General features: G+C 40.8%; 1 protein-coding gene and 1 pseudogene across 2 annotated transcripts; both read right to left on the bottom strand.

The window, feature by feature from the left end:
• Window positions 1-22: 22 nt before the first annotated feature.
• LOC120034719 lies at window positions 23-4,012 on the bottom strand (annotated as a pseudogene).
• An 18,233-nt stretch (window positions 4,013-22,245) lies between these two features.
• LOC120035143 (E3 ubiquitin-protein ligase TRIM21-like) lies at window positions 22,246-23,877 on the bottom strand. Of its 2 annotated transcripts, XM_038981941.1 has the most exons (2): window positions 23,200-23,877; window positions 22,246-23,124 (listed from the first exon to the last, which is right to left on the bottom strand). In XM_038981941.1, exons 1-2 carry the CDS (start codon window positions 23,875-23,877, stop codon window positions 22,246-22,248), a joined length of 1,557 nt encoding a protein of 518 aa, XP_038837869.1. The 2 variants fall into 2 exon arrangements, with proteins under 2 accessions (XP_038837869.1, XP_038837868.1); XM_038981940.1 differs by having other exon boundaries at window positions 22,246-23,877.

The raw sequence follows: 23,877 nt of genomic DNA, 5'->3' as shown, positions 1-23,877 counted from the left end.
ACCAGCTCAAAGGCAAGTACATTCACACATTCACCTACATCCACGGTCAGGAGGAAAAGCTTAATTTCCAATAGTTCCCAGCGGTCAAAGCCATTCGTTTTTTGAGACAGGGGTTGACACCAAAGCTGTGTTGTATTCATTAGGTTTGTCTTAGCAAATGTTCAAAGACGCCTTACGGTACATTACAAGCTCAAAGCATGTTTCAACACCAATGACAATGATGACAATAACCGTGGCCATTTGCATGTCAAATAATCATTACTCAAAATTCCATTATCATCACAGCCCTAATCAAACAGACCTTTAATTTCTGTTTTATTGAAGTTCATTCCAGTTCATTGTCTTACTTTTCCATAAAAACAACCATTTATTATCCATGTTAAGATGTACAGAACAGTTTTCATATTCATTTGATGATACAACTTCAATGTGGATATTCTAATCACGTGACATGTCAACCTGACTAAATATACTAATTTGGAAATATATTGATACATTGGTATTGTATTTGTGTTTATTATGGAACCCAATTAGCTGCTACCAAGGGATTTAATGATTTGTAAATGATATGTCATGAAAAACAGTTCTCTCTCCATCTTTTAATCAGTCTGTGTGATTGACAGGAGAGATGAGAGGAGCTGAGTTTTTACCATTATCAATATTACAGGGGACGAAGAAGGGAAAGAGTTGCTCTGTAAAGGTGCAGCCAGTGAAAGAGTAGATATGAGACCTGGCCTCCACATCATAAAAGGAGACCTGACCCTCCTCATAGTCCACAAACACTCCCATCTTTTGGGGCTTCTTTCTTTCTCAGGGAGAGGATGATTTGGGGAGGCACAGGCTGTGTACTGATTCCCATCCCTTAGGACCACAGTTCAGAGTCCATCCTCAGGTCTAGGTGATATATTCTCCTTCCTGCCTATGGACTCTCTGGACACTCCTAAAGTCCACCTACTCTTACCCTTAACCGTCACTTCATAGTAAAATCTCCCTGAGGAGAAGCCATCCGTTCCGAGGACAATGGCAAAACGATCAAACCTTTTTGTATTGTCAGGAAGATTCTGTGGTGTGTCTCCATATCTTACTTGTTTGCCATCCTCAGACAGGATGAGATATAGATTTGCTGTATCAGGGTCCAGAGTCACATCCACTGCATACTGCTGAATCCTCCTCAGTTTGACTTTAGGTAGCCTCTCCATCTCCTTATTCAGTGTCTCCTCCAGCTGAAACACAGCTTTTCTCACAGTCCCCACATACAGATCACTGATCTCAGACCAGTCCTTGGTGGGTGGAGGGGTGCACACTAGGGATGAGAAGCTCTGGAGAAGTTGGTGGTGGTCCTCAGTGTGTGAGAGCTGCTTCAGCTCAGTGCTTTTCCTCTTGAGGTCAGTGATTTCCTGCTCCAGTTCTTTAATGAGCCCTCATCCTGCCTCTACTGCTTCCTGCTTCTAACAAGCTCAACCTGGCTTTTCTCAATGGAGCGCACCAGAGCAGTGAAGACCTCTCTGCTATCTCTCTCTTTGCATCTCTCTTGCTGAGAACTACTGAGAGTTTGATCTCTTTAACCTTCTGCAGTCACTCCTGGATAATCTGCTGCACTTCTGCCTCAGGTTTCCCCGAGCTGAGCCTTCCTCTCTCCACACTCTTCCTCAAGCAGTGGTTCCCAAACTTTTTATAGTCCCGTACCCCTTCAAACATTCAACCTCCAGCTGCGTACCCCCTCTACCACCAGGGTCAGAGCACTCTCAAATGTTGTTTTTTTGCCATCATTGTAAGCCTGCCACACACACACTATACGATACATTTATTAAACATAAGAATGAGTGTGAGTTTTTGTCACAATCCGGCTCGTGGGAAGTGACAAAGCGGTCTTACAGGACCAGGGCACAAATAATAATAATCAATTATTTTGATTTATTTAACCATCTTACATATAAAACCTTTGTTCATCGAAAATGGTGAATAACTCACCACAGCTTAATGAGAAGGGTGTGCTTGAAAGGATGCACATAACTCTGCAATGTTGGGTTGTATTGGAGAGAGTCTGTCTTAAATCATTTTCCACACACAGTCTGTGCCTGTATTTAGTTTTCATGCTAGTGAGGGCCGAGAATCCACTCTCACATAGGTACATGGTTGCAAAGGGCATCAGTGTCTTAACAGCGCAATTTGCCAAGGCAGAATACTCTGAGTGCAGCCCATTCCAGAAATCTGGCAGTGGCTTCTGATTAAATAAAATTTTCACAGAACCGCTTGTTGCAATTTCAATGAGGCTCTCTTGTTCAGATATCGGTAAGTGGACTGGAGACAGGGCAAGAAAGGGATAACGAATCCAGTTGTTTGTGTCATCAGTTTCGGGAAAGTACCTGCGTAATTGCGCACCCAGGTCACTCAGGTACTTCGCTATATCACATTTGACATTGTCCATAAGCTTGAGTTCATTTCCACACACAAAATCAGACAATGATGGAAAGACCTGTGTGTTGTCCTTGTTTATGCAGACAGAGAAGAGCTCCATCTTCATAATCTTAGCCTAAATTTTGTCCCGCACATTGAATATAGTTGCGGAGTGTCCCTGTAATCCTAGATTCAGATCATTCAGGCGAGAAAAAACATCACCCAGATAGCCCAGTCGTGTAAGAAACTCGTCATCAAGCGGTCAGACAAGTGAAAATTATGGTCAGTAAAGAAAACTTTAAGCTTGTCTCTCAATTAAAAAAACGCGTCAATACTTTGCCCCTTGATAACCAGCGGACTTCTGTATGTTGTAAAAGCGTTACATGGCCATATCATTGAATAGTGCAGAAAATACATTAGAGTTCAGGGGCCTTGCTTTAACAAAGTTAACCATTTTCACTGTCTAAAACGTCTTTCAAGCTGTCTGGCATTCCCTTGGCAGCAAGAGCCTCTCGGGGGATGCTGCAGTGTACCCAAATGGCGTCGGGAGCAACTGCTTGCATGTGCGTTACCACTCCACTATGTCTCCCTGTCATGGCTTTTGCACCATCAGTATAGATACCGACACATCTTGACCACCAAAGTCCATTTAATGTCACAAAGCTGTCCAGTACTTTAAAAATATTCTCTCCTGTTGTCCTGGTTTCCAGTGGTTTGTAGAAGAGGATGTCTTCCTTAATTGACACCCCTTAAACCTAACGGACATATACCAGGAGCTGTGCCGCCACGTCTGTTGACTCATCCAGCTGTAACACATAGAATTTACTGGCTTGTATGCGAAGCAGTAATTGTTTCAAAACATCTACTGCCATGTCACTGATGTGTCGTGAAACAATGTTGTTTGATGAAGGCATTGTCTGTATAGTTTTTTTGTCTTTTCTCACAGCGTTGTCCCAGCCATATCCGCGGCAGCAGGAATAATTAAGTCTTCCACAATAGTATGGGGCTTGCCTGTCCTAACCACCCGGTATCGCAAAACTGTGACGCCAATCAGGCCCTCGGGGACTGGAATTGCCCACCCCTGCTCTATAGGGACAGTGTCATGAGTCTTGTGGTCTGTTTCAGTGCAGAACTGACACACACATGTCTGGTCGGTCCTACAGAACAGCTCCAGGAGTCTGTCATGCTTCTTACAGATCCTGTCTTCCAGGTTCTCCACAGAGTCATTCAGTTTGTGTCTCTTTAAAGGTGTAAGTAAGAGGTAAGAGGCCAGACACACCAGGCAGGACTTCAGGGCCTTGCGCTTTGTCCCAGTGCAGACGTCACGATGCACTTTTCCAGGTTTGGCAGGGGACTTATCTTTACCTCTGTCTCTTATACTTTTAAAGTTATTTAGAACCTCTCTGAAAGTTGTGTTAACACAAAGCTTAGGTTGTTTGGAGAATTTATCCTTACACAGTCGACACTGACACAGGTCCTAGCTATTCCAGTACTTTGTGACACAGGCCATACAGAAGTTGTGTCCACATGAAGTGGTGACTGGCTCAGTGAACACATCCAGACAGATAGAGCACAGGAACTGCTCTTCAGACAGGAGACTGCTGGAGGAAGCCATATATATATATACTGTATATGTATATATATATAGAGAGAGAGAGCAGTCGAAACTGTAAAGCATAGTTAAAGTTCAACGTTTTTACTTAAATTGCAGCAAACCTTCAGATCAAAAGAGTAATAGACTCCAGCTCCAGATTATAATCAATTAGTCAATAATACAATACATATGTTTTTTAACTGAGCATTTTCCATTTCCTGGAATGAGCTCTCGATAGTTTCAGTGATTGTCAACACGGCATTAAGGGATATTAACCAATCTTGCTGAAAGTTGTTTAACCGTACTACATATAGTTTAAATTTGTCAATTTACTAAATATAGTTCAACATAGGTACTGTAGATAAAGAACAGGATATTACCACAAAATAAATGTACACAGTAATATTTCTTCACCAATCCTTGTAAATCTCTACTCACCTGTGTCTGTGTAAAAGAGTGTGGGCGTGTTCTCAGATTCTTCTCTAGTATATACACTATAGTTTTAAAAAAACATAGCAGACTGTGTAGCAGTTTAAGATTTCCGAAGAGTTTATTCATGTGTACAACACACAGCATGTATAGCAACTTTAGTTTCACATTAGCAAAGTGACAAGAACATGCTCCTCCCCATCCAGTGCAGCTCTGTGCTCTGGAACAGAATTAACCCTTCACATGGCTGATCTCTCTCTTCATTCTTGATACATTGTTTTACCATCTAAAATCAAGGTTTAAGCAGGAGTTTAAACAGGAGTGTTAATTGTTTTACTAATCTAAGTAGAAGAAGTGTGAATCAGAAATGTTAAATAAAGACCTATTGCAGGTGTATGGAAGGTTTTCAGACAACAACAACAGTTAAAATTCCACATTGGACTGAAAAAGTAGTGTCAGTCTTAGAAGTTTTGGCCATTAATTAAGAAGCAAGAAATATCCCAGATGGTGCCTTTAAACATACTCACTTTGACTTATACCAACTACCAGTTTATCAAGTCAAGCCAGACAATGGGTGAAAGGAGAAAATGCAGAATGGAAAATGCCAGTACTGGCTGTATGCTGAAAGCCTGCATCTGCTGCTTGTGGTGCCTGAAGAAGTGTCTAATGAAATGCAGGTCCTACAAGTACTGAAGTTGCATTATGTCAGAGGCAATGCATGATCGTAACTGACAATCCCAAAATTGTGGCGAAAATGTGTCAATACTGCTTATTGAGTTGGTCTCTTTCATATATTTATTGGAGTAAAAAAAACAAATGTGCAGGACGTAACAAAACAGGCCACTTGGTGGCAGACAACCCACACGGCATCCATTAACAACAACAGATAAAACAACACCCGACAAACAATTGACAACAAAAACAAAGAGCAATGATGGTAATACAGTTATGGTCCTTTACAATATCAAGATGGTGATCTTGAGCTTGGGTTAAAACACAATCAAATCGGTGCATCGTTCCGGACCTGTATAGGCCGTAAATCCCTAAATTGTGGCAACATTGGGTCATTACTAAATTAAATAAAAGGTGAAATATATATATATTTTTTAAATACTGCTTATTGAGTTTGTATTACTGTTTCCATAGAAAAAGGGATGTCTAATCCACAAATTCCCCATTTGCGGTGTACATTACCATCACAGAGAATGTTAAAATGTAATGTGCTTTAGGTGAAAGATACATATTTCACACACTGTGCATGTCTAGAGTAAGCCGGTGTCCCTCCTCCCATTGGTCTAAGTAGGCCTACTGTAACCTGGCAACAGATAAAACCTGAGCTGTGCTGCCTGAGAAACCAAGCCACACAAAGCGTATGTGTTGTCCAAGCCACATTCTCATACTACCTCCCTCTTAAAAGACAACCATCAGGAGCTACATCCAACGTTGCCAGAATGTCCTAACTTTGCTTGTGTCACCTGCATTCTCTCTGGAGGGGAGAAGATGCCATCTCATGTGATGCGGCCATACCAGTGGGACGATCGTCCCTAAGAAGACGGCCTGCCAGTGTGGATGGATATTGAAGGAGGGGCGACAGGGAACATCAATGACGTGTAAATACTGCCTTTTGGATCAATCAATCATATATAATGCAGTCAGTCGTAAGTGATATTGTCCAAAAAATGGGTGTAAAATGCAATCGGTGCACTTTGGGCTCAAACACTCAAAGTATTGTTTTAGAAAACAAATATGTGAACCCAGGAACCCTGTCCTGAATGAGTTTGACTATTTCCAACTCCTCTTTTCCTCTACCCTTTAATGGACATCAGGAATTACATCTCTGCTGGCCCTGACCCCATCCGGTTGTCTATGCTGCGTCTGGCCCGATTCCACCTGGGAACCGTGGCCAAAGGCTCCTTTATCGTCACCCTGGTGGAGATCCCTCACCTCATCCTCACCCACATCCACAACCAGCTGAAAGGAAAAGTAGTGTCACGTTCGTTATAAGGATCGGACCAAGGCGCAGCGTGGTATGCGTACATTCTTATTTAAAGAATGAACACTGAACAAACTAACAAAATAACAAAACGTGAAGCTATATGAATAGTGCAGACAGACAACTAAACATAGAACAAGATCCCACAATAGAAAGTGGGAAACAGGGCTGCCTAAATATGATCCCCAATCAGAGACAACGATAAACAGCTGTCTCTGATTGGGAACCATATCAGGCCAACATAGAAATACAAAACCCCTAGACCTACAACAACCCTTGACATACAAAACCCTAGACATACAACACTAGAGTACCCACCCTAGTCACACCCTGACCTAACCAAAATATTGTCAGAGTCGTGTGTATAGGTGGCAGGGAAGTCAGGCGCAGGAGAGTCAAACGGAGTGTAAATGGAGTCTTTTAATATATGTCCACTTAACATGCTCCAAACACTAATATGTACATACATAAAATAAACATGGGTACGAGGACCCGTCGCGCACCTATACAACAAGAAACAACACTGACATAAAACAATCTCTGACAAAGACATGAGGGGAAACAGAGGGTTAAATACACAACAGGTAATGAATGGGATTGAAACCAGGTGTGTGGGAAGACAAGACAAAACCAATGAAAAATGAAAAATAGATCAATGATGGCTAGAAGACCGGTGACGTCGACCGCCGAGCACCGCCCGAACAAGGAGAGGCAACGACTTCGGTAGAAGTCGTGACAAATATATAGAAAACAGAGATATCTAAGGTCAGGGCGTGACAAGTAGGTAATTTATCACGTTCACTTATTCTACCTGTCTAAAATTTGAGAATAAGTGGAGAGAATATGAGGTTGAGAAAGACAGAGAGAAAAGCGGTATCACTTTGAGGCATCATTTTCCTTCTGTCAAAGAAGGTCAGGCATTGTGCTTAAATGATATGAATAATGAAAGCAACATAACTTGTATTACTTATTTTTATTTAAGTTAATTCCAGTTGATGGTCTTACTTTTCAGTAAATACAACCATTTATTGATTTTTTTTAACACAAGGGAAACAGATTGAAATTTACTGAGGGGGGGTGACTAGTCCAACTCAAGGTGTCATAAAAAACATCCACCCCCTCCCTGAAGTTAGAAATATTTTCATGACCCTCCCCTTGTACTGTAAAACAAATTGAACACCCTCCCCCCTCATAGAATTAACTCCAAATAATGTTTACAATCACAAAAAACTGCAGCGACCCTGCGTTTATAAATGTGGATATCAACTTTGCCACTTCAGTATGCTTTTGTGTCACAGTTGATGCCACTCAGGGCTACGACCCAGAAGGTTAAGGGTTCGCAGACCACCACAGACGACCTCACTCTCCATGCCTGTTTCATTACACTATGATCAGAGCCAGCTGCAGACAATTTCAATTTAGGGGAAATACAATTGTCAACATTTTGATGCCATTTATAATTATATAAACTATATGCAACTAATTTTCCACCAACAGGTTTATGTGCCAGTGCACCACCAGTGGTGTGTATTCATGGATGCTAAGGGAAGCCAGGCATCACTCTGCGGTCCGACTCAAGGCACACTTAACCAGCATGGCTACCATAGCATTTTGCAGCGATACAACATCCCCTCTGGTTTGGGCTTAGTGAGATTATCATTTGTTTTTCAACAGGACAATGACCCAACACACCTCCAGGCTGTGTAATGGCTATTTGACCAAGAAGGAGAGTGATGGAGTGCTGCATCAGATGACCTGGGCTGCACAATCCCCGACCTCAACCAAATTGAGATGGTTTGGGATGAGTCGGACCGCAGAGTGAAGGAAAAGCAGCCAACAAGTGCTCAGCATATGTGGGAACTCCTTCAAGACTGTTGGAAAAGCATTCCAGGTGAAGCAGGTTGAGAGAATACCAAGAGTGTGCAAGGCTGTCATCAAGGCAAAGCTGCCGAAGTTGTGGCGTCGTCGGACGGGCCAGTGGCAGCTGCCGAAGTTGCGAAGGCGTTGGATGGGCCATTCCCGCAGTCTCCATTTAGGGTCGGTTATTCTGTCATGTTGTATAAATGATTGGAGACAGGCGCAGGAATACGTAATAGTTTTAATACTCCACCCAAAAATACAACATGCCATGAAAGGCACGGGGACAAAGCCCAAAACAAACACGTATACAAAAACACAGGGATGTAACCCAAACAAAAGAGCGAGGTTAAACCTCTAATAAATACACGGGATGAGACCCGCAATACACTACACAGGGCGAGACCTGTAATAACAAATGCACAACAATACACGGGATGAAACCCGTAATAACAAGTGCATAATACACGCAGCACGAAAGCTAAAATAACAAAGCACAGATACTCACAGATCAACTGACATGGGAACAATAATCGACAAGACAATGGTGAACAGAGGGCACATATATTCAATTACTAATCAGGGGAATTGGAATCAGGTGTGCGTAATGAGACAGTTCTGTGCACGAAATGAGCAGCAGTACTGGGGGAATCCGGGACACCCGTAAGCATTTCTGTCTCTCCTATAGATGTTATATCCCTGTATTATTACTGCTGTATCATCAAATGAATTATCTAAGTGAGTCTCAGAAGTGGCTAATATAGGAATGTTATCTGATGTTAGCAAGTTATTGATTTCATGAACCTTATTTCTAAGGCTACATATATTAATATGGGCTATTTTCAGCCCTTTCCTGGGTAGCTTATCAGAGATAGACATAATTCTGAAAAGAGCAAACAAAGCAAGAGCAAAAAATATATATTCAGCAGTCCATTAATCAATTGGTGTGTGTGTGTGTGTGCTGCGGGGTTGAAGCTACGAACCCATAGGCTTGGTTTTCTCATCCCCCCAGGCTTCTGGGAGGGTGGACAATGAGCCAACATAGTGGATGTAAGCAATGTCCCCACGTGCTCTGGCAGCTTTCATAGCTGGGATCAGTTCTTTCCTCTTCTGGCACACAGCTTCAGGATAGAGTTGTTGAGGAAGATATACATTCCTCTCAAGTTCTTGTCTCTTTCCAGAACAGCTACCTTGTCCTTGAACATCAGGAACTTGACCACTATCGACCTGTCACCTGGACCGGTGGTGGGTTTTCAAGTCCGGTGGGCGCGCTCCACCTCAATCTTCCTGTGGTCCATCTTCAATTTCTCAGAGATAATTTCCCTCACTTTGACCTCAGACTCCGTCCAGGTCTCATGTGAAGATTCTGCAATTCCGTCCACAACCATGTTGTTCCGCCTTGATTTTCCCTCGAGAGAGTCTGATTTATCTGTTATTCTTATCATGGATTCACACACAGAACTTATGTCCTCTCTCAATGACTTACAGATTGCTGTCATCTTGCCGGTCTCCTGTTTCAACTCATTGTGCTGACCCTGGGAGAACTGCAAACTGTTCTTCAGGTCCTGGACCTCTCTGGTCAGGTCGTCCATTATTTTATTAGTAGAATCCCAGAGTATTTGGACAAAACACTTGAAGCTATTTTCTTGTTGTTACTGCTGCTTGTAGGTCTATTTTTGCTCGTTTAAAAGATCCTTCACATGTGATAGAGAGGCACCACTGTCCTCAACGGTACTTTGGTCTTCGTCATGGTAGCTAGCAACGTACAGTAGGTTACGCTGTTACTCTATACGTGTTATTTCATAGTTTTGATGTCTTCACTATTATTCTACAATGTAGACAATAGTAAAAATAAAGGAAAACCCTCGAATGAGTAGGTGTTCTAAAACTTTTGACCGGTAGTGTATGTAAATCTCAACAAACAGAAAATACATCCCTCCCTACCTTGTGGGCTTACCCAGTATCGAAGGCTTGGCTTGATCATCTCTGAATGTCATTAAACGTCTTGGTGTTTTGTAACAGATGTCTCTTTTCATTCATCAATTGGCCCGCCGCACAGTTTGGATTCATTGATTGATTTGAATTTGTCAGTAAAAAAAAACATAAATACACACCCCCCAAAAATGTAAGTGACAGGGATTGCACAATAAAGTCAGAGACGTATTTCCATTATGGTCCCTATTTTTTACATAAATACACACACAGTTACATAGATACAGACACATTACAGAGATAGAGATGAAAAATGCACAACCTCCAGATGAGTATGAAGGGGGAAATCAAATCACATTTTATTTGTCACATCCACATGTTCAGCAGATGTTATTGTGGGTGTAGAGAATTGCTTGTGTTTCTAGCTCAGAAAGCTAGCTCAGAAAGCTAGCTCAGAAAACAGTGCAGTAATATCTAACAATTCACAACAATACACACAATGCATACAACCTAAAAGGAAAAGAATGGTATGAAGGAAAATATAAATATTAGGATGAGCAATATGGCTTAGACTAAATACAGTAGAATAGAATACAGTATATACAAATATACAAAAATATGTAAACATTATAAGTGACTAGTGTTCCGTTATTAAAGTGGTCAGTGATTTCAAGTCTATGTATATGGGGCAGCAACCTCTAAGGTGCAGGGTTACGTAACTGGGTAGAAGCCGCCAAGTGATGGCTATTATAGGGTCTGATGGCCTTGAGATAGAAGCTGTTTTTCAAACTCTCGGTACTAGCTTTGATGCACATGTATTGACCTCGCCTTCCGGATGATAACGGAGTGAACAGGCAGTGGCTCAGGTGGTTGTTGTCCTTGATGATCTTCCTGTGACATCGGGTGTTGTAGGTTGTCCTGGAGGGCAGGTAGTTTGCCCCCGGTGATGCGTTCTTATAAGCTTGTTTGGCTGGTAGCTTATTCTTTAGATTTTCTGGGCTGCTGGTGAACCATGATGTGCAGACAAAATCAAAGTGACACTAGACTAGTGCACTTGCCAGAGTCTTTAGGGTGTCTATAGCTAGGTTTGTATCCAATTGGCGGCAGGTTTTCATGTGAATATTCTAAAATCTTCAGAACAATTTGATGCCAGACAACATGAATTTACCAGACATTTGAGAAATGTAATGGACATCCATATGCATTCAGATCCAACATGGCGCCATCAATAAATGAGGAAAGTTGGCTAAATAAGCCACATTTACGTGTCCTTATAACCAGCCTATAACAAATGACAAAAACACTATTTATTGTGTTTCGATGTGTAGCGTATCAACTTTATAGCCTATTTTTGGGAAGGTTTTAGCCTAATTTCCTAAAACAATAGTTGTAACAATAGTCCACCTCACGGTTCAGCTTTCAGAGATTTGAGTGTTGGGCCAGTAACCGAAAAGTTGCTGGATCGAATCCCCAAGCTGACGAGGTAAAAATCTGTTGTTCTGCCCCTTAGCAAGGCAGTTAACCCACTGTTCCCTGGGCGCCGATGACGTGGATGTCAATTAAGGCAGCCCCCTGCACCTCTCTGATTCAGAGGGGTTGGGTTAAATGCGGAAGGCACATTTCAGTTGAATGCATTCAGTTGTACAACTGACTAGGATATCCCCTTTCCCTTTCCTCTATGCAGCGACTGGCCCGCTTCCACCTGGGCACTGTGGCCATCCTCATCTACATCCACAACCAGATCAAAGGCTAAGGATGTGCCATATCATTAGATTCTCTTTGAGAGAGAATAAGAGGTTAACAAAGAAAAATAGTATAACTTTCTGTCAAAGGTCAGCATAAGACCTAAATTATGTTAAATTAAAGCAACATAACTTGTATTAGGTTTTAAGTTAATTTGAGTGGAATGAAGTGAATATTGGCTTAACAACCGCGTGACGCAGCGTGACAACGTGAACATGAATGTTCAAGAATCCCAAATTGCATTATGCATTTCCTTCTTCTTTCTAGAGCTTTGATGGCAGTTGGGTTTTTGATGCCAACGTTATCTCACAAATGTGAGAATGTTTGAGGTGGAAAAAACAAAAATGAAGAAGTCTCATTCTTATCAACATTTGATTGGCGACGATGTCTGGTATGCATGTAAACAAGTCTGAGGCGTTACCACCCCGTGTTAGAGGCCAAGTGGGCATGACTGGACATGATTGAAATCATACTCAACCCTCAAATATCCAAGGAACATCATACATTTCACAGAATCTCGCAAATCTGTTTTGAAAGGTACTGACTTTATGACAAATTATCCTATTTACCCTTTTTCAATTTTGGAATAATAATAAATGCCAGGTTGTTTTTTTGGTTCAGCTCCCCTTTGAGAGATAGTTTTCCTTCTGTCAAAGAAGGTCAGCATTATGGTTAGGTGAAAAGCTATGATCCCTTATTGATATCACTTATTAAATCCACTTCATCATTGTGGATGCAGGGGAGGAGACAAGTTAAAGAAGGATTTTTAAGCCTTGAGACAGTTGCGACATGGATTGTGTATGTGTGCAATTCAGAGGGTGAATGCACAAGACACAAGATTTAAGTGCCTTTGAGTGGTGTATGGTAGTAGGTGAGTGGCGCACCGGTTTGAATGTGTTAAGAACTGCAATGCTGCAGGGCCTTTCACGCTCAACAGTGTGTATCAAGAATGGTTACCACCCAAAGGACATCCAGCCAACTTGACACAATTCCAATGGAAGCATTGGAGTCAACATGTTTTGTGCAGTCAGTATATTAAGATGTACAGACAGGTTTTAATTTTAATTTCATTATAATATTTCAGAGGAGATCCGTGGCAACACAATCTCACACTCAATTCGTGCAAATCTGTACAAAAAGTAATTCAGCAGATTTTGTGCGTTTTAGTTCGGCTTAATTCGTGTGAAAATATAATTTTTGTCTGACTTCATTCGTAGGAAAATACACACATTTTTGTGTTACTTCAATCATAGGAAAGTACATTTTTGGGGGGAGGGGGGGAAACTTCGGAACAATCTTTTAAAAGTTATTGGAGCAATGCATTTTGGGCAATGGTGTTCTACACTGCCTTTTTTGTGTTCCACATTTATTTATATAAAAAACAAATGTGTTGACAACCCAATATTGTTAATCAACCAGGTTGTCACCGAAATACTTATAATATAATGGTATCCTTACGTTTTTTTTTTATTTTTTATTAATGCCAATGCTGTTTTCTATGCTTGTTTTCGCTTAATACTTTTAGATGCTGGTGCTCTGTCGGATTTTGTGAGGGTTGGCAGATTGGAGTAAAAAGCTGTATTTGTCCGTTTTTTTGTGGTATCGATGAAGGTATTTGATTGGGGAATGGGGATACATTATCAAGATGGGAAATGACTTAATCAATAAGTGCGGGGAAACAGAAGACCTGCAAAAAAGATATGTTTGGTTTAAATTCCCCTGGTGCAACTGCATGGTATTTGCCACTATAATGAGTCTGGACTATGATCAATTAAGCTGTATCAATGCAGTTAAACAGGTTAATGTTAAATCATGAATTATGTTGGCTTACATTTGTGGCACTTCAAAAGCCATTTCATGAGGATTATTACGGTCATGTCAATCATGTTATATACTTAGGCTATTGAAACAAGGCATTTTCCAGCATTGTATGCCTACTGCCCGTGCACAGAGGCTTACTAGGCTTTCATGGCAACGGCCGTTAGAGCTCACTTCGCCAGGTATGAGCCCTGGTTAGAGTCCCTGTTCCAGCTTTCACTTTCTTCTGCTAAATTGGTGGTAGCATTGGAATCACGTCCAGCTCACGTCTAGTTATGTGATCTAGTGGTGGGAAGCATTCTTCTTTTTCAACATTGCGTTGGATAAGCAACAACGGGCGTGACGGATAGAAGTGGTCACTACGGGTGTGATCAAGCCTTTACATCAACGTTTTCTGAAGCGGAATGGAAAGTGCTATGCCCTGATCAGTTATTCAGAAGAAAACAAACACATTCTACAAATGTACAAACTACCTGTTTAAAGTGTTATTACAACCATGTTTTTTTTTGTTAGTGTGGCTTATATCTAATAACCTGACAATGATCCACATCATGCGGGTAGACAAATAATGTAAGTGTATTATGCAGCAAAACACAGCTATCCTAGAATTACAACCCTTGATAACTCCATAAGGAAATAGTTGTATCCTGTAAGGTAATTCAAGAAATAGTGAAATAGACTAGAGGGAGGTGTCCCTCGTACAGGGGCAGAGCACTCTCAAGCTCTCTGTCCTTCTCGTGGTCCGAATCACACAAAGGACTATTGATAAATTATAAACTTCTTCCTAATTATCAGTGTTTTACATATTACATTTAAATCTCACCCAATGTCTCTAGCCTTTCTAGTGAGGGCGATCAGGCCTCACCAGCAAGTCAGAACAGAGGTCAGAAATCATTCCACCCCATTAAGTAATTGTTTCTTTCCCTTTTCTTTTCCTGTACCTCAGACTCATTATTGAAAGACATTTCAAACATTTTGTGTACCAGGTTTGCATTGGGTTTTTCAGTACATTTCTTATCAAGAGAATTTACATGTGTCCAACCAAAACTCTGACAATAAATACTTCCAAAAATTGTATTTGTGTACCGTTTAAGGTGAATCCTTTCTAACACGTGGAAAAACACACTAAAAACAAATAAAAAAGACCCCACATAATAAACCAAACACAATATTAACACCTCTAACAAATATTCATAACAGGTGGGTTGTGTGTGGGTGCTGGAGTGTGTGGTAAAACGTAGGGTAAAAACAAACAAAATGGCCAGGCCTTACTTACTTTGGGAGCTCCCTTAACAGCCGGATCTGGGTACCTTTATACTGCCCTCCTAAGGCACCTGACCCAGGAGCCTTAAAAGGGAGAGATACAGAATCATTGGTAAACTTGGTCGTGGACATTCATCAGTCCTGGAAGAACAAACTAAACATGTACTTAGTTTTCACCATGCTACATTTTAGTCAGTCCTAAAAATGTGTAATCTTAATCGAGCTTACTGCATCTTGGTCTCATACTTGAGACACATCAGGTGATACAGTTTCCTGTTAAGCGGAATAGACACCTTCAAAAGAAAACAATCCCATAGCCCCTTTCTTGTAATCTTATCATTTTGACCTGTTGCACTGACATATGTTCTGTACTGACTGTCCATGTGACCTCAACTAGTCGTCAGAATATGAAACCTGTTGTTTAACAACTCTGCTAGGTCTTTCAAAAAGTTGGTGCTGGCTTATCAGCTCAATATTCGGAACTAAAAAATGTACTTCAATCTATTTCAATTTTGGACACAGTTCCACTTAATGGGTACAGATTATTGTTTTAGATGACATTAGCTTCTTACTTAAATCACTGGTGTTACCCAAACTATAGAATTCAGTAATAATAATTGGAAATGGTCAAAAATGTCTCTTATTCAATTATACATACCTCTGTCACAAATGTCCCACTGTGTCCCTTACAGCCTGTTTGAGTTCAGTGAGTACCACTAATTTTCACTGGTGGCTTATCTATTTGTCCACAGGAAGCCTATCTCTAACCAAAACACCAGATGGCAGCCTCTAATATGAATCAGTCCCAAGGCACAATCCCTCTTTGTGCCTTTAAACAGCTTGGAAAATTCCAGAAAATTATGAATTGGCTTTAGGGGCTTCTGATAGGCATATTGACATCATTTGAGTCAATTGGAGGTGTATCTGTGGATGTATTTCAAGGCCTTCCTTCAAACTCAGTGCCTCTTTGCTTGACATCATGGGGAAAACAAAAGAAATCAGCCAAGACCTCAGAAAATAAATTGTAGACCTCCACAAGTCTGGTTCATCCTTGGGAGACATTTCCAAACGCCTGAAGGTACCACGTTCATCTGTATAAACAATAGTATGCAAGTATAAACACCATGGGACCACGCAGCCATCATACTGCTCAGGAAGGAGACGCGTTCTGTCTCCTAGAGATGAACGTACTTTGGTGCAAAAAGTACAAATCAATCCCAGAACAATAGCAAAGGAACCTTGTGAGGATGCTGGAGGAAACAGGTACAAAAGTATCTATATCCACAGTAATACAAGTCCTATATCGACATAACCTGAAAGGCTGCTCAGAAAGGAAGAAGCCACTGCTCCAAAACCGCCATAAAAAAGCCAGACTACGGTTTGCAACTGCACATGGGGACAAAGACCGTACTTTTTGGAGAAATGTCCTCTGGTCTGATGAAACAAAAATAGAACTGTTTGGCCATAATGACCATACTTATGTTTGGAGGATAAAGGGGGATGCTTGCAAGCCGAAGAACACATTTACATTACATTTAAGTCATTTAGCAGACGCTCTTATCCAGAGCGACTTGCATTTAACCTTTATTTAACTAGGCAAGTCAGTTAAGAACAAACTCTTATTTTCAATGACGGCCTAGGAACAGTGGGTTAACTGCCTTATTCAGGGGCAGAACGACAGATTTGTACCTTGTCAGCTCAGGGATTTGAACTTGCAACCTTTCGGTTACTAGCCCAACGCTCTAACCACTAGGCTACCCTGCCGCACACCATCCCAACCGTGAAGCACAGGGGTGGACGCATCATGTTGTGGGGGTGCTTTGCTGCAGGAGGGACTGGTGCACTTCACAAAATAGATGGCATGATGAGGCAGGAAGATTATGTGGATATATTGAAGCAACATCCCAAGACATCAGTCAGGAAGTTGAAGCTTGGTCGCAAATGGGTCTTCCAAATGGACAATGACCCCAAGCATACTTCCAAAGTTGTGGCAAAATGGCTTAAGGTCAACAAAGTCAAGGTATTGGAGTGGCCATCACAAAGCCCTGACCTCAATTGCATAGAAGATTTGTGGGCAGAACTAAAAAAGCGTGTGCGAGCTAGGAGGCCTACACACCTGACTCAGTTACACCAGCTCCGTCAGGAGGAATGGGCCAAAATTCACCCAACTTATTGTGGGAAGCTTGTGGAAGGCTACCCGAAACGATTGACCAAAGTTAAACAATTTAAAGGCAATGCTACCAAATACTAATTGCGTGTATGTAAACCTCTGACTCACTGGGAATCTGATGAAAGAAATAAAAGCTGAAATAAATCATTCTCTCTACTATTATTCTGACATTTCACATTCTTAAAATAAAGTGGTGATCCTAACTGACCTAAAAAACAGTTCATTTTTACTAGGATTAAATGTCAGGAATTGTGAAAAACGGAGTTTAAATGTATTTGGCTAAGTTGTATGTAAACTTCCGACTTCAACTGTATGTAATGCGCCGAAATGATAAAATACATCAGCCAATTCAGAAGGGAAGAGATGAACAATATAACTGGGCTGGCACTGTCTATCAGTCCACTGTAGATGGAGTGCTCTGTCCATCATACGTTTGGCACCTGAGTCAGGATAGACTGGGCCTTAAGTTTAGTTAACAAAACTCAGCTCACACAGAACTGGTTTGGGTATTCATTCGGACACGCACCTCTTTCACATCACACAGAATCCCTATATAACGTTATAAACCTTAGGTATTCACACCACTCCATGTGCATCTTAAACGATTCTCTGTCGTTATATCCTATGTACCATATGTATCTTCAAAGGTTCTTGCCGCTATTTCCTGTACATATAAAACAACACCCCAAGCTCAATAACACCTCGTGTTATTTCTAGTAGTCCCAGAGTACTTTGGGCGGTGGTGGACGGAACCCATTGACAACATTATATATCGAAACATACCTAAATTATTAACCGATAAAGAAAACAGGAGAATACAAGAATTCACACAATATAATTGATCTTCACCTGCTTTTGTAAATCACCTGTTTCTATCTGTGTGAAATCTGATATGACAACAGCCAGTCGAAGTGCAGGGCGCCAAATTCAAAAAACAGAAATCTCATAATTAAAATTCCTCAGACATTCATGTGTCTTATATCATTTTAAAGGTAATCTTGTTGTTAATCCCACCAAAGTGTCCGATTTCAAATAGGCTTTTCAGCGAAAGCACTACAAACGATTATGTTAGGTCACCACAAAACCACAATAAGCACAGCCATTTTTTTCAGCAAAAACCAGAATAGAGATAAAATTAATCACTAACCTTCGATTATTTTCATCAGATGACACTCATAGGACTTCATGTTACACAATACATGCATGTTTTGTTTGATTAAATTCATATTTATATAAAAAATCTGAGTTTACATTGAGGCGACTAGATTCACTAGTGGCAAAAACATCAAGTGACTTTGCATAGCCACATCGTTTCAACAGAAATATTCATAAATATAGCTGATAATACAAGTTATACACATGGAATTATAGATATACCTCTCCTTAATGCAACCGCTGTGTCAGATTACAAAAAAACTTTACGGAAAAAGAAACCCACGCTATAATCTGAGACGGCGCTCAAAAGTAAAACACCACAGCCGCAAAGATGGCGTCAACATAAACAAGAAAATATATTATAAATATTCCCTTACCTTTGATGATCTACATCAGAAAGCACACCAGGAATCCCAGGTCCACAATAAATGTTTGTTTTGTTCGAAAAAATCCGTTATTTATGTCCAAATACCTTCTTTTGTTAGCGCATCTGGTTTACATATCCAAACGCTAATTCTGGTCAGCGTTATATCGGACAAAAACTTCAAAAAGTGATATTACCGGTCGAAGAAACAGTTCAAACTAAGTACAGAATCAATCATTAGGATGTTTTTAACATATAGCTTCAATAAAGTTCCAACCGGAGTATTCTTTCTTGTCTTCGTGAGCAATGGAACGTAAGTGACTTCCATGAGGAAAAGGCATGATCAGAAAATGGCTGCTTGATGGACACCTGACTGATTCTGCTATCATTCTCTCCCACAACATCATAGAAGTCTCATTATAATTTCTATTGATGGTTGACATCTAGTGGAACCCCTAGGCAGTGCACAATCATTCATAACTCAAGGGGATTTCATTGGGGACTCTGGTGAATACATACAAGCTCAGATTTATGACTTCCTGTTTTGATTTCAACTCAGGATTTTGCCTGCCAATATGAGTTCTGTTAATCTCACAGACATAATTCAAAGAGTTTTAGAAACTTTAGAGTGTTTTCTATCCAATACTAATAATAATATGCAAATATTAACAACTATGACTGAGGAGCAGGCCGTTTGATATGGGCACCTTTCATCCAAGCTACTCAATACAATACAAAACAGATTTTCCAGAAGAGTTTGAGACACTTTGCTTGTGTGCGCAACATACAGTATGTCTATAAACTTCAGTTTCACTTAAGTAAAGTGACGTTGACGTGCTGCTCCCCACCCGGAGCTGCTCTGTGCTCTGGAACAGAATTAACCCTTCCCATGTCTGATCTCTCTTCATTCGTGATACATTCTTGATACAAAAGTGTAAATCAGAAATGTTAATTAAGGAGTTACTGCAGATGTATTGAAGGTTTTCTAAAGATGTCGACTACAATAGAATTCACAGGGGATGAACAAATACACTCAGTCTAGGTAGATTTGATCAGGGTCTAAATCAGGGTCACACGGTGTTTCTTGTTAGTCTTAAACAAATCTACTTTGAAACATAAGTATACACCCCACGCACATGGTTATGGGCTTAATAATAGAAGACACCTTTACCATGTCAGATATAGAGTTGAAATGTAATACATTTTGAGTTTGCATCCCGATATTACACTTTATATACATCACAGAAGACTGAAATATAACAAAACTGTTTGACATAGCAACACCGGATTTTCAACTGTTTAAAAAAATAATGTTTATTAATTATGAAATGATGAAACATTAATAACATTCCACCCATGCAGGAAAGGGCTACATAAGCAGAAGGAAATTTCCAAGATTATGCCTTTAAACATACTCACTTTCACTTGTACCAACTACCAGTTTATCAAGTCAAGCCAGACAATGGCTTGACTTGATAAAACGTCCTGATAAGGATGTTTTATATTAGTTTAATATATTTCAAATGCAGGTCCTACAAAAAAAATGTAGATTGTCTTTTGTTAAAGGCAATGCTTGATCATAACTGACAATACCTAAATTGTGTCGATAATGCAACATTTTATCATTACTGCTTACTAAGTTCGTAATACTCTATCCATAGAAAAAAAGATTCCCTATTCTATTCGTGAATGAGAGCAGAGTTTTAACCCCAAATATTTTTGATAAAATGTTTATGCAAAGTAATAAAATAAATAAAAACAAGCAATGTTTGTGACAGCTATCGGGAAAAACAGGATCAGTTCAGTGGGGGATATGAGTTTGTGTCTATATGCCATTAAGATATCCACTAAGAGGGAGAAACAATAAAACAATATACCCAACAATAAAACAATATATTTAATGAATTTAAATGCTTGTGATTGTGATTATCTTGGAAAAAGATCCGTATCAGACCAGAGTTCAATATATCTGTGTTTCTGTCAAATACCTTAGCTGCACTTGATTGATCTCACCTGATGAAATGGAAGCAATGGAATAGTCCCAAAAGTACAGACACCGCCGATCCGGCACTCCGTACCCGTTCAATCAAACACTCAAAGCATTTGAAACAAAACAAATACTATGTGAACCCTGTCCTGTATGAGTTTGACTATTCCCATCTCTTCTTTTCCTCTACCCTCTGGTGGACATCAGCAATAAATCTCAGCTGTCGTCTATGCTGCATCTGGCCTGCATCTGGCCTGGGCTTCGTGACCAAAGGCTCCTTCATCATCACCCTGGTGGAGATCCCTCGCCTCATCCTCATCCTACATCCACAACCAGCTGAAAGGAAAAGTAGGTCCTATATCATATTAACTGTCTTAGATCCACAGCCAGCATATCCTTTATCGTCCTCATCTACATCCAGAACTGTGGAACCTGCTCAAAGGCTGAGTATGTCCTTCAACACATTCACTTATACAGTAGGAACACACAGCTTTAAGGCAGAGTCCTTTGTCACATTCTCCACAACCAGTTACAACTTTATTTAGCAGGGACCCACTTTTATTTGCCAGAATTTCTGGTGACCACACCCCAAATCTGAGACAACCTTGAAATAAATACATTTAGATTTTTACATTAACAAATAACCTAAAATGTATTCTATTTTCATCTGTCTTATCAAAATTAAGATTTGTATATTGTCCCATAATATAATCTGTACCCTTATTTTTTTGTCTCCCCCACCAGCACCAAAAATATGTTTATACAGTTGAAGTCAGAAGTTTACATACACTTAGGTTGGAGTCATTAAAACTCGTTTTTCAACCACTCCACAAATGTCTTGTTAACAAACTATAGTTTTGGCAAGTCGGTTAGGACATCTACTTTGTGCATGACACAAGTCATTTTTACAGCAATTGTTTAGAGACAGATTATTTCACTTATAATTCACTGTATAACAATTCCAGTGGGTCAGAAGTTTACATACACTAAGTTGACTGTGTCTTTAAACAGCTTGGAAAATTCCCGAAAATGATGTCATGGCTTTAGAAGCTCCTGATAGGCTAATTGACATCATTTGAGTCAATTGGAGGTGCACCTGTAGATGTATTTCAAGGCCTACCTTCAACCTCAGTGCCTCTTTGCTTAACATCATGGGAAAATCAAAAGACATCAGCCAAGATCTCAGAAAAAAAATGTAGTCCTAGAGTGTGCAAAGCTGTCATCAAGGCAAAGGGTGGCTACTTTGAAGAATCTCAAATCTCAAATCTATTTTGATTTGTTTAACACTTTTTTGTTTACTACTATTTGTTATCTCCTAGTTTTGATGTCTACACTATTATTCTACAATGTAGAAAATAGTAAAAATAAAGAAAACCCTTGAATGAGTAGGTGTCCAAACATTTGACTGCTGTGGTAAATGTATTCGCTTTTCTTAATATGTTGAACCAACTACACCTTTAAGTTCATTTCAGTTGATAGTCTTTTCAGCAAATAAAAACAATTATTATCTATGTTAAGATGAAAATGTCCCTCCATTGTTTAATCAGTGTGTGTGATTGACAGGAGAGATGATAAGTGGGGCTGAGTTTTTACCACCAGCATTCATACAGGGGCTGAAGAATGGATAGAGCTTGTCTGTAAAGTTGCAGCCAGTGAAAGAGTAGATATGAGACCTGGCCACCACATCATAAAAGGAGACCTGACCCTCCTCATAGTCAACGAACACCCCCACCTTCTGGGGCTTCTCTCTCAAGGAAAGGAAGACAGGGGGGAAGGTACAGGCTTTGTAAGTATTCCCATCCCTTAGAGACACAGTCCAGAGTCTATACACAGAGCTAGGTGAGATATTAAACTTCCTGTCTTTGGGCTGTCTGGCCACACCTACATCCCAGTCAGTTTTCCGCTTAACCGTCACCTCATAGTAAAATCTCCCTGAGGAGAAGCCATCCTTTCCAAGGACAATGGGATACTGATAAAACCGTTTTGGATTGTCCGGAAGATTCTGTGGTGTGTCTCCACATCTTACTTGTTTGCCATCTTCAGACATGATGAGATATAGATTTGCTGTATCAGGGTCCAGAGTCACATCCACTGCATACTGCTGAATCCTCTTCAGTTTGACCTCAGGCAGCTTCTCCATCTCTTTATTCAATGTCTCCTCCAGCTGAGACACAGCTCTCCTCACAGTCCCCACACAGAGATCACTGTGAACACTGATCTCAGACCAGTCCTTGGTGAGTGGAGGGGTGCACACTAGGGATGAGAAGCTCTGGAGAAGTTGGAGGTGGTCCTCAGTGTGTGAGAGCTGCTTCAGCTCAGTGCTTCTCCTCTTTAGCGCAGTGATTTCCTGCTCCAGTTCTTTAATGAGCCCTCCAGCCTGCCTCTCTACTGCTTTCTGCTTCTCCTCAATTACCTCAATTAGCTCCGCCTGGCTTTTCTCAATGGAGCGCACCAGAGCAGTGAAAACCTGCACGCTGTCTGCTATCTCTCTCTCTGCATCTCTCCTGCTGAGATCTACTGAGAGTTTGATATCTTTAACCTTCTTCAGTCGCCCCTGGATAATCCGCTGCACTTCTGCCTCAGTTTTCCCCAGCTGAACCTTCCTCTCTCCACACTCGTCCTCTATAGGAACAGTGTCATGAGTCTTGTGGTCTGTTTCAGTGCAGAACTGACACACACATGTCTGGTCGGTCCTACAGAACAGCTCCAGGAGTCTGTCATGTTTCTTACACATCCTGTCTTGTAGGTTCACCACAGGGTCGATCAGTTTGTGTCTCTTTAAAGGTGAGGCTATCTGATGAGGCTCCAGGTGAGTCTCACAGTAAGAGGTCTGACACACCAGGCAGGACTTCAGGGCTTTGCGCTTCATCCCAGTACAGACGTCACAGGGAACTATTTCCGGTTTGGAAGGGGACCCATCTCTACGTCTGTCTCTCGTCTTTTTAAAATTCTCCACAACTTCTCTGAAGGTCGTGGTGATGTGAAGCTTAGGTCGTCTGGAGAATTTCTCCTGACACAGTGGACATTGACACAGGTTCTTGCCATTCCAGTACTTTGTGACACAGGCCATGCAGAAGTTGTGTCCACATGAAGTGGAGACTGGCTCAGTGAACACATCCAGACAGATAGAGCACAGGAACTGCTCTTCAGACAGGAGACTGCTGGAGGAAGCCAT

Source organism: Salvelinus namaycush, chromosome 42, assembly GCF_016432855.1.
Source record: "Salvelinus namaycush isolate Seneca chromosome 42, SaNama_1.0, whole genome shotgun sequence".
In the NCBI taxonomy this organism is placed as follows: domain Eukaryota; kingdom Metazoa; phylum Chordata; class Actinopteri; order Salmoniformes; family Salmonidae; genus Salvelinus; species Salvelinus namaycush.
Note: the sequence above shows the minus strand (reverse complement) of the source record. Positions and strands in the feature narration are given on the sequence as shown.

Bases quoted from the DNA above. Each gene is read 5' to 3' on its own strand.
- LOC120035143 (XM_038981940.1), bottom strand. From the start codon at position 23,877: ATGGCTTCCTCCAGCAGTCTCCTGTCTGAAGAGCAGTTCCTGTGCTCT.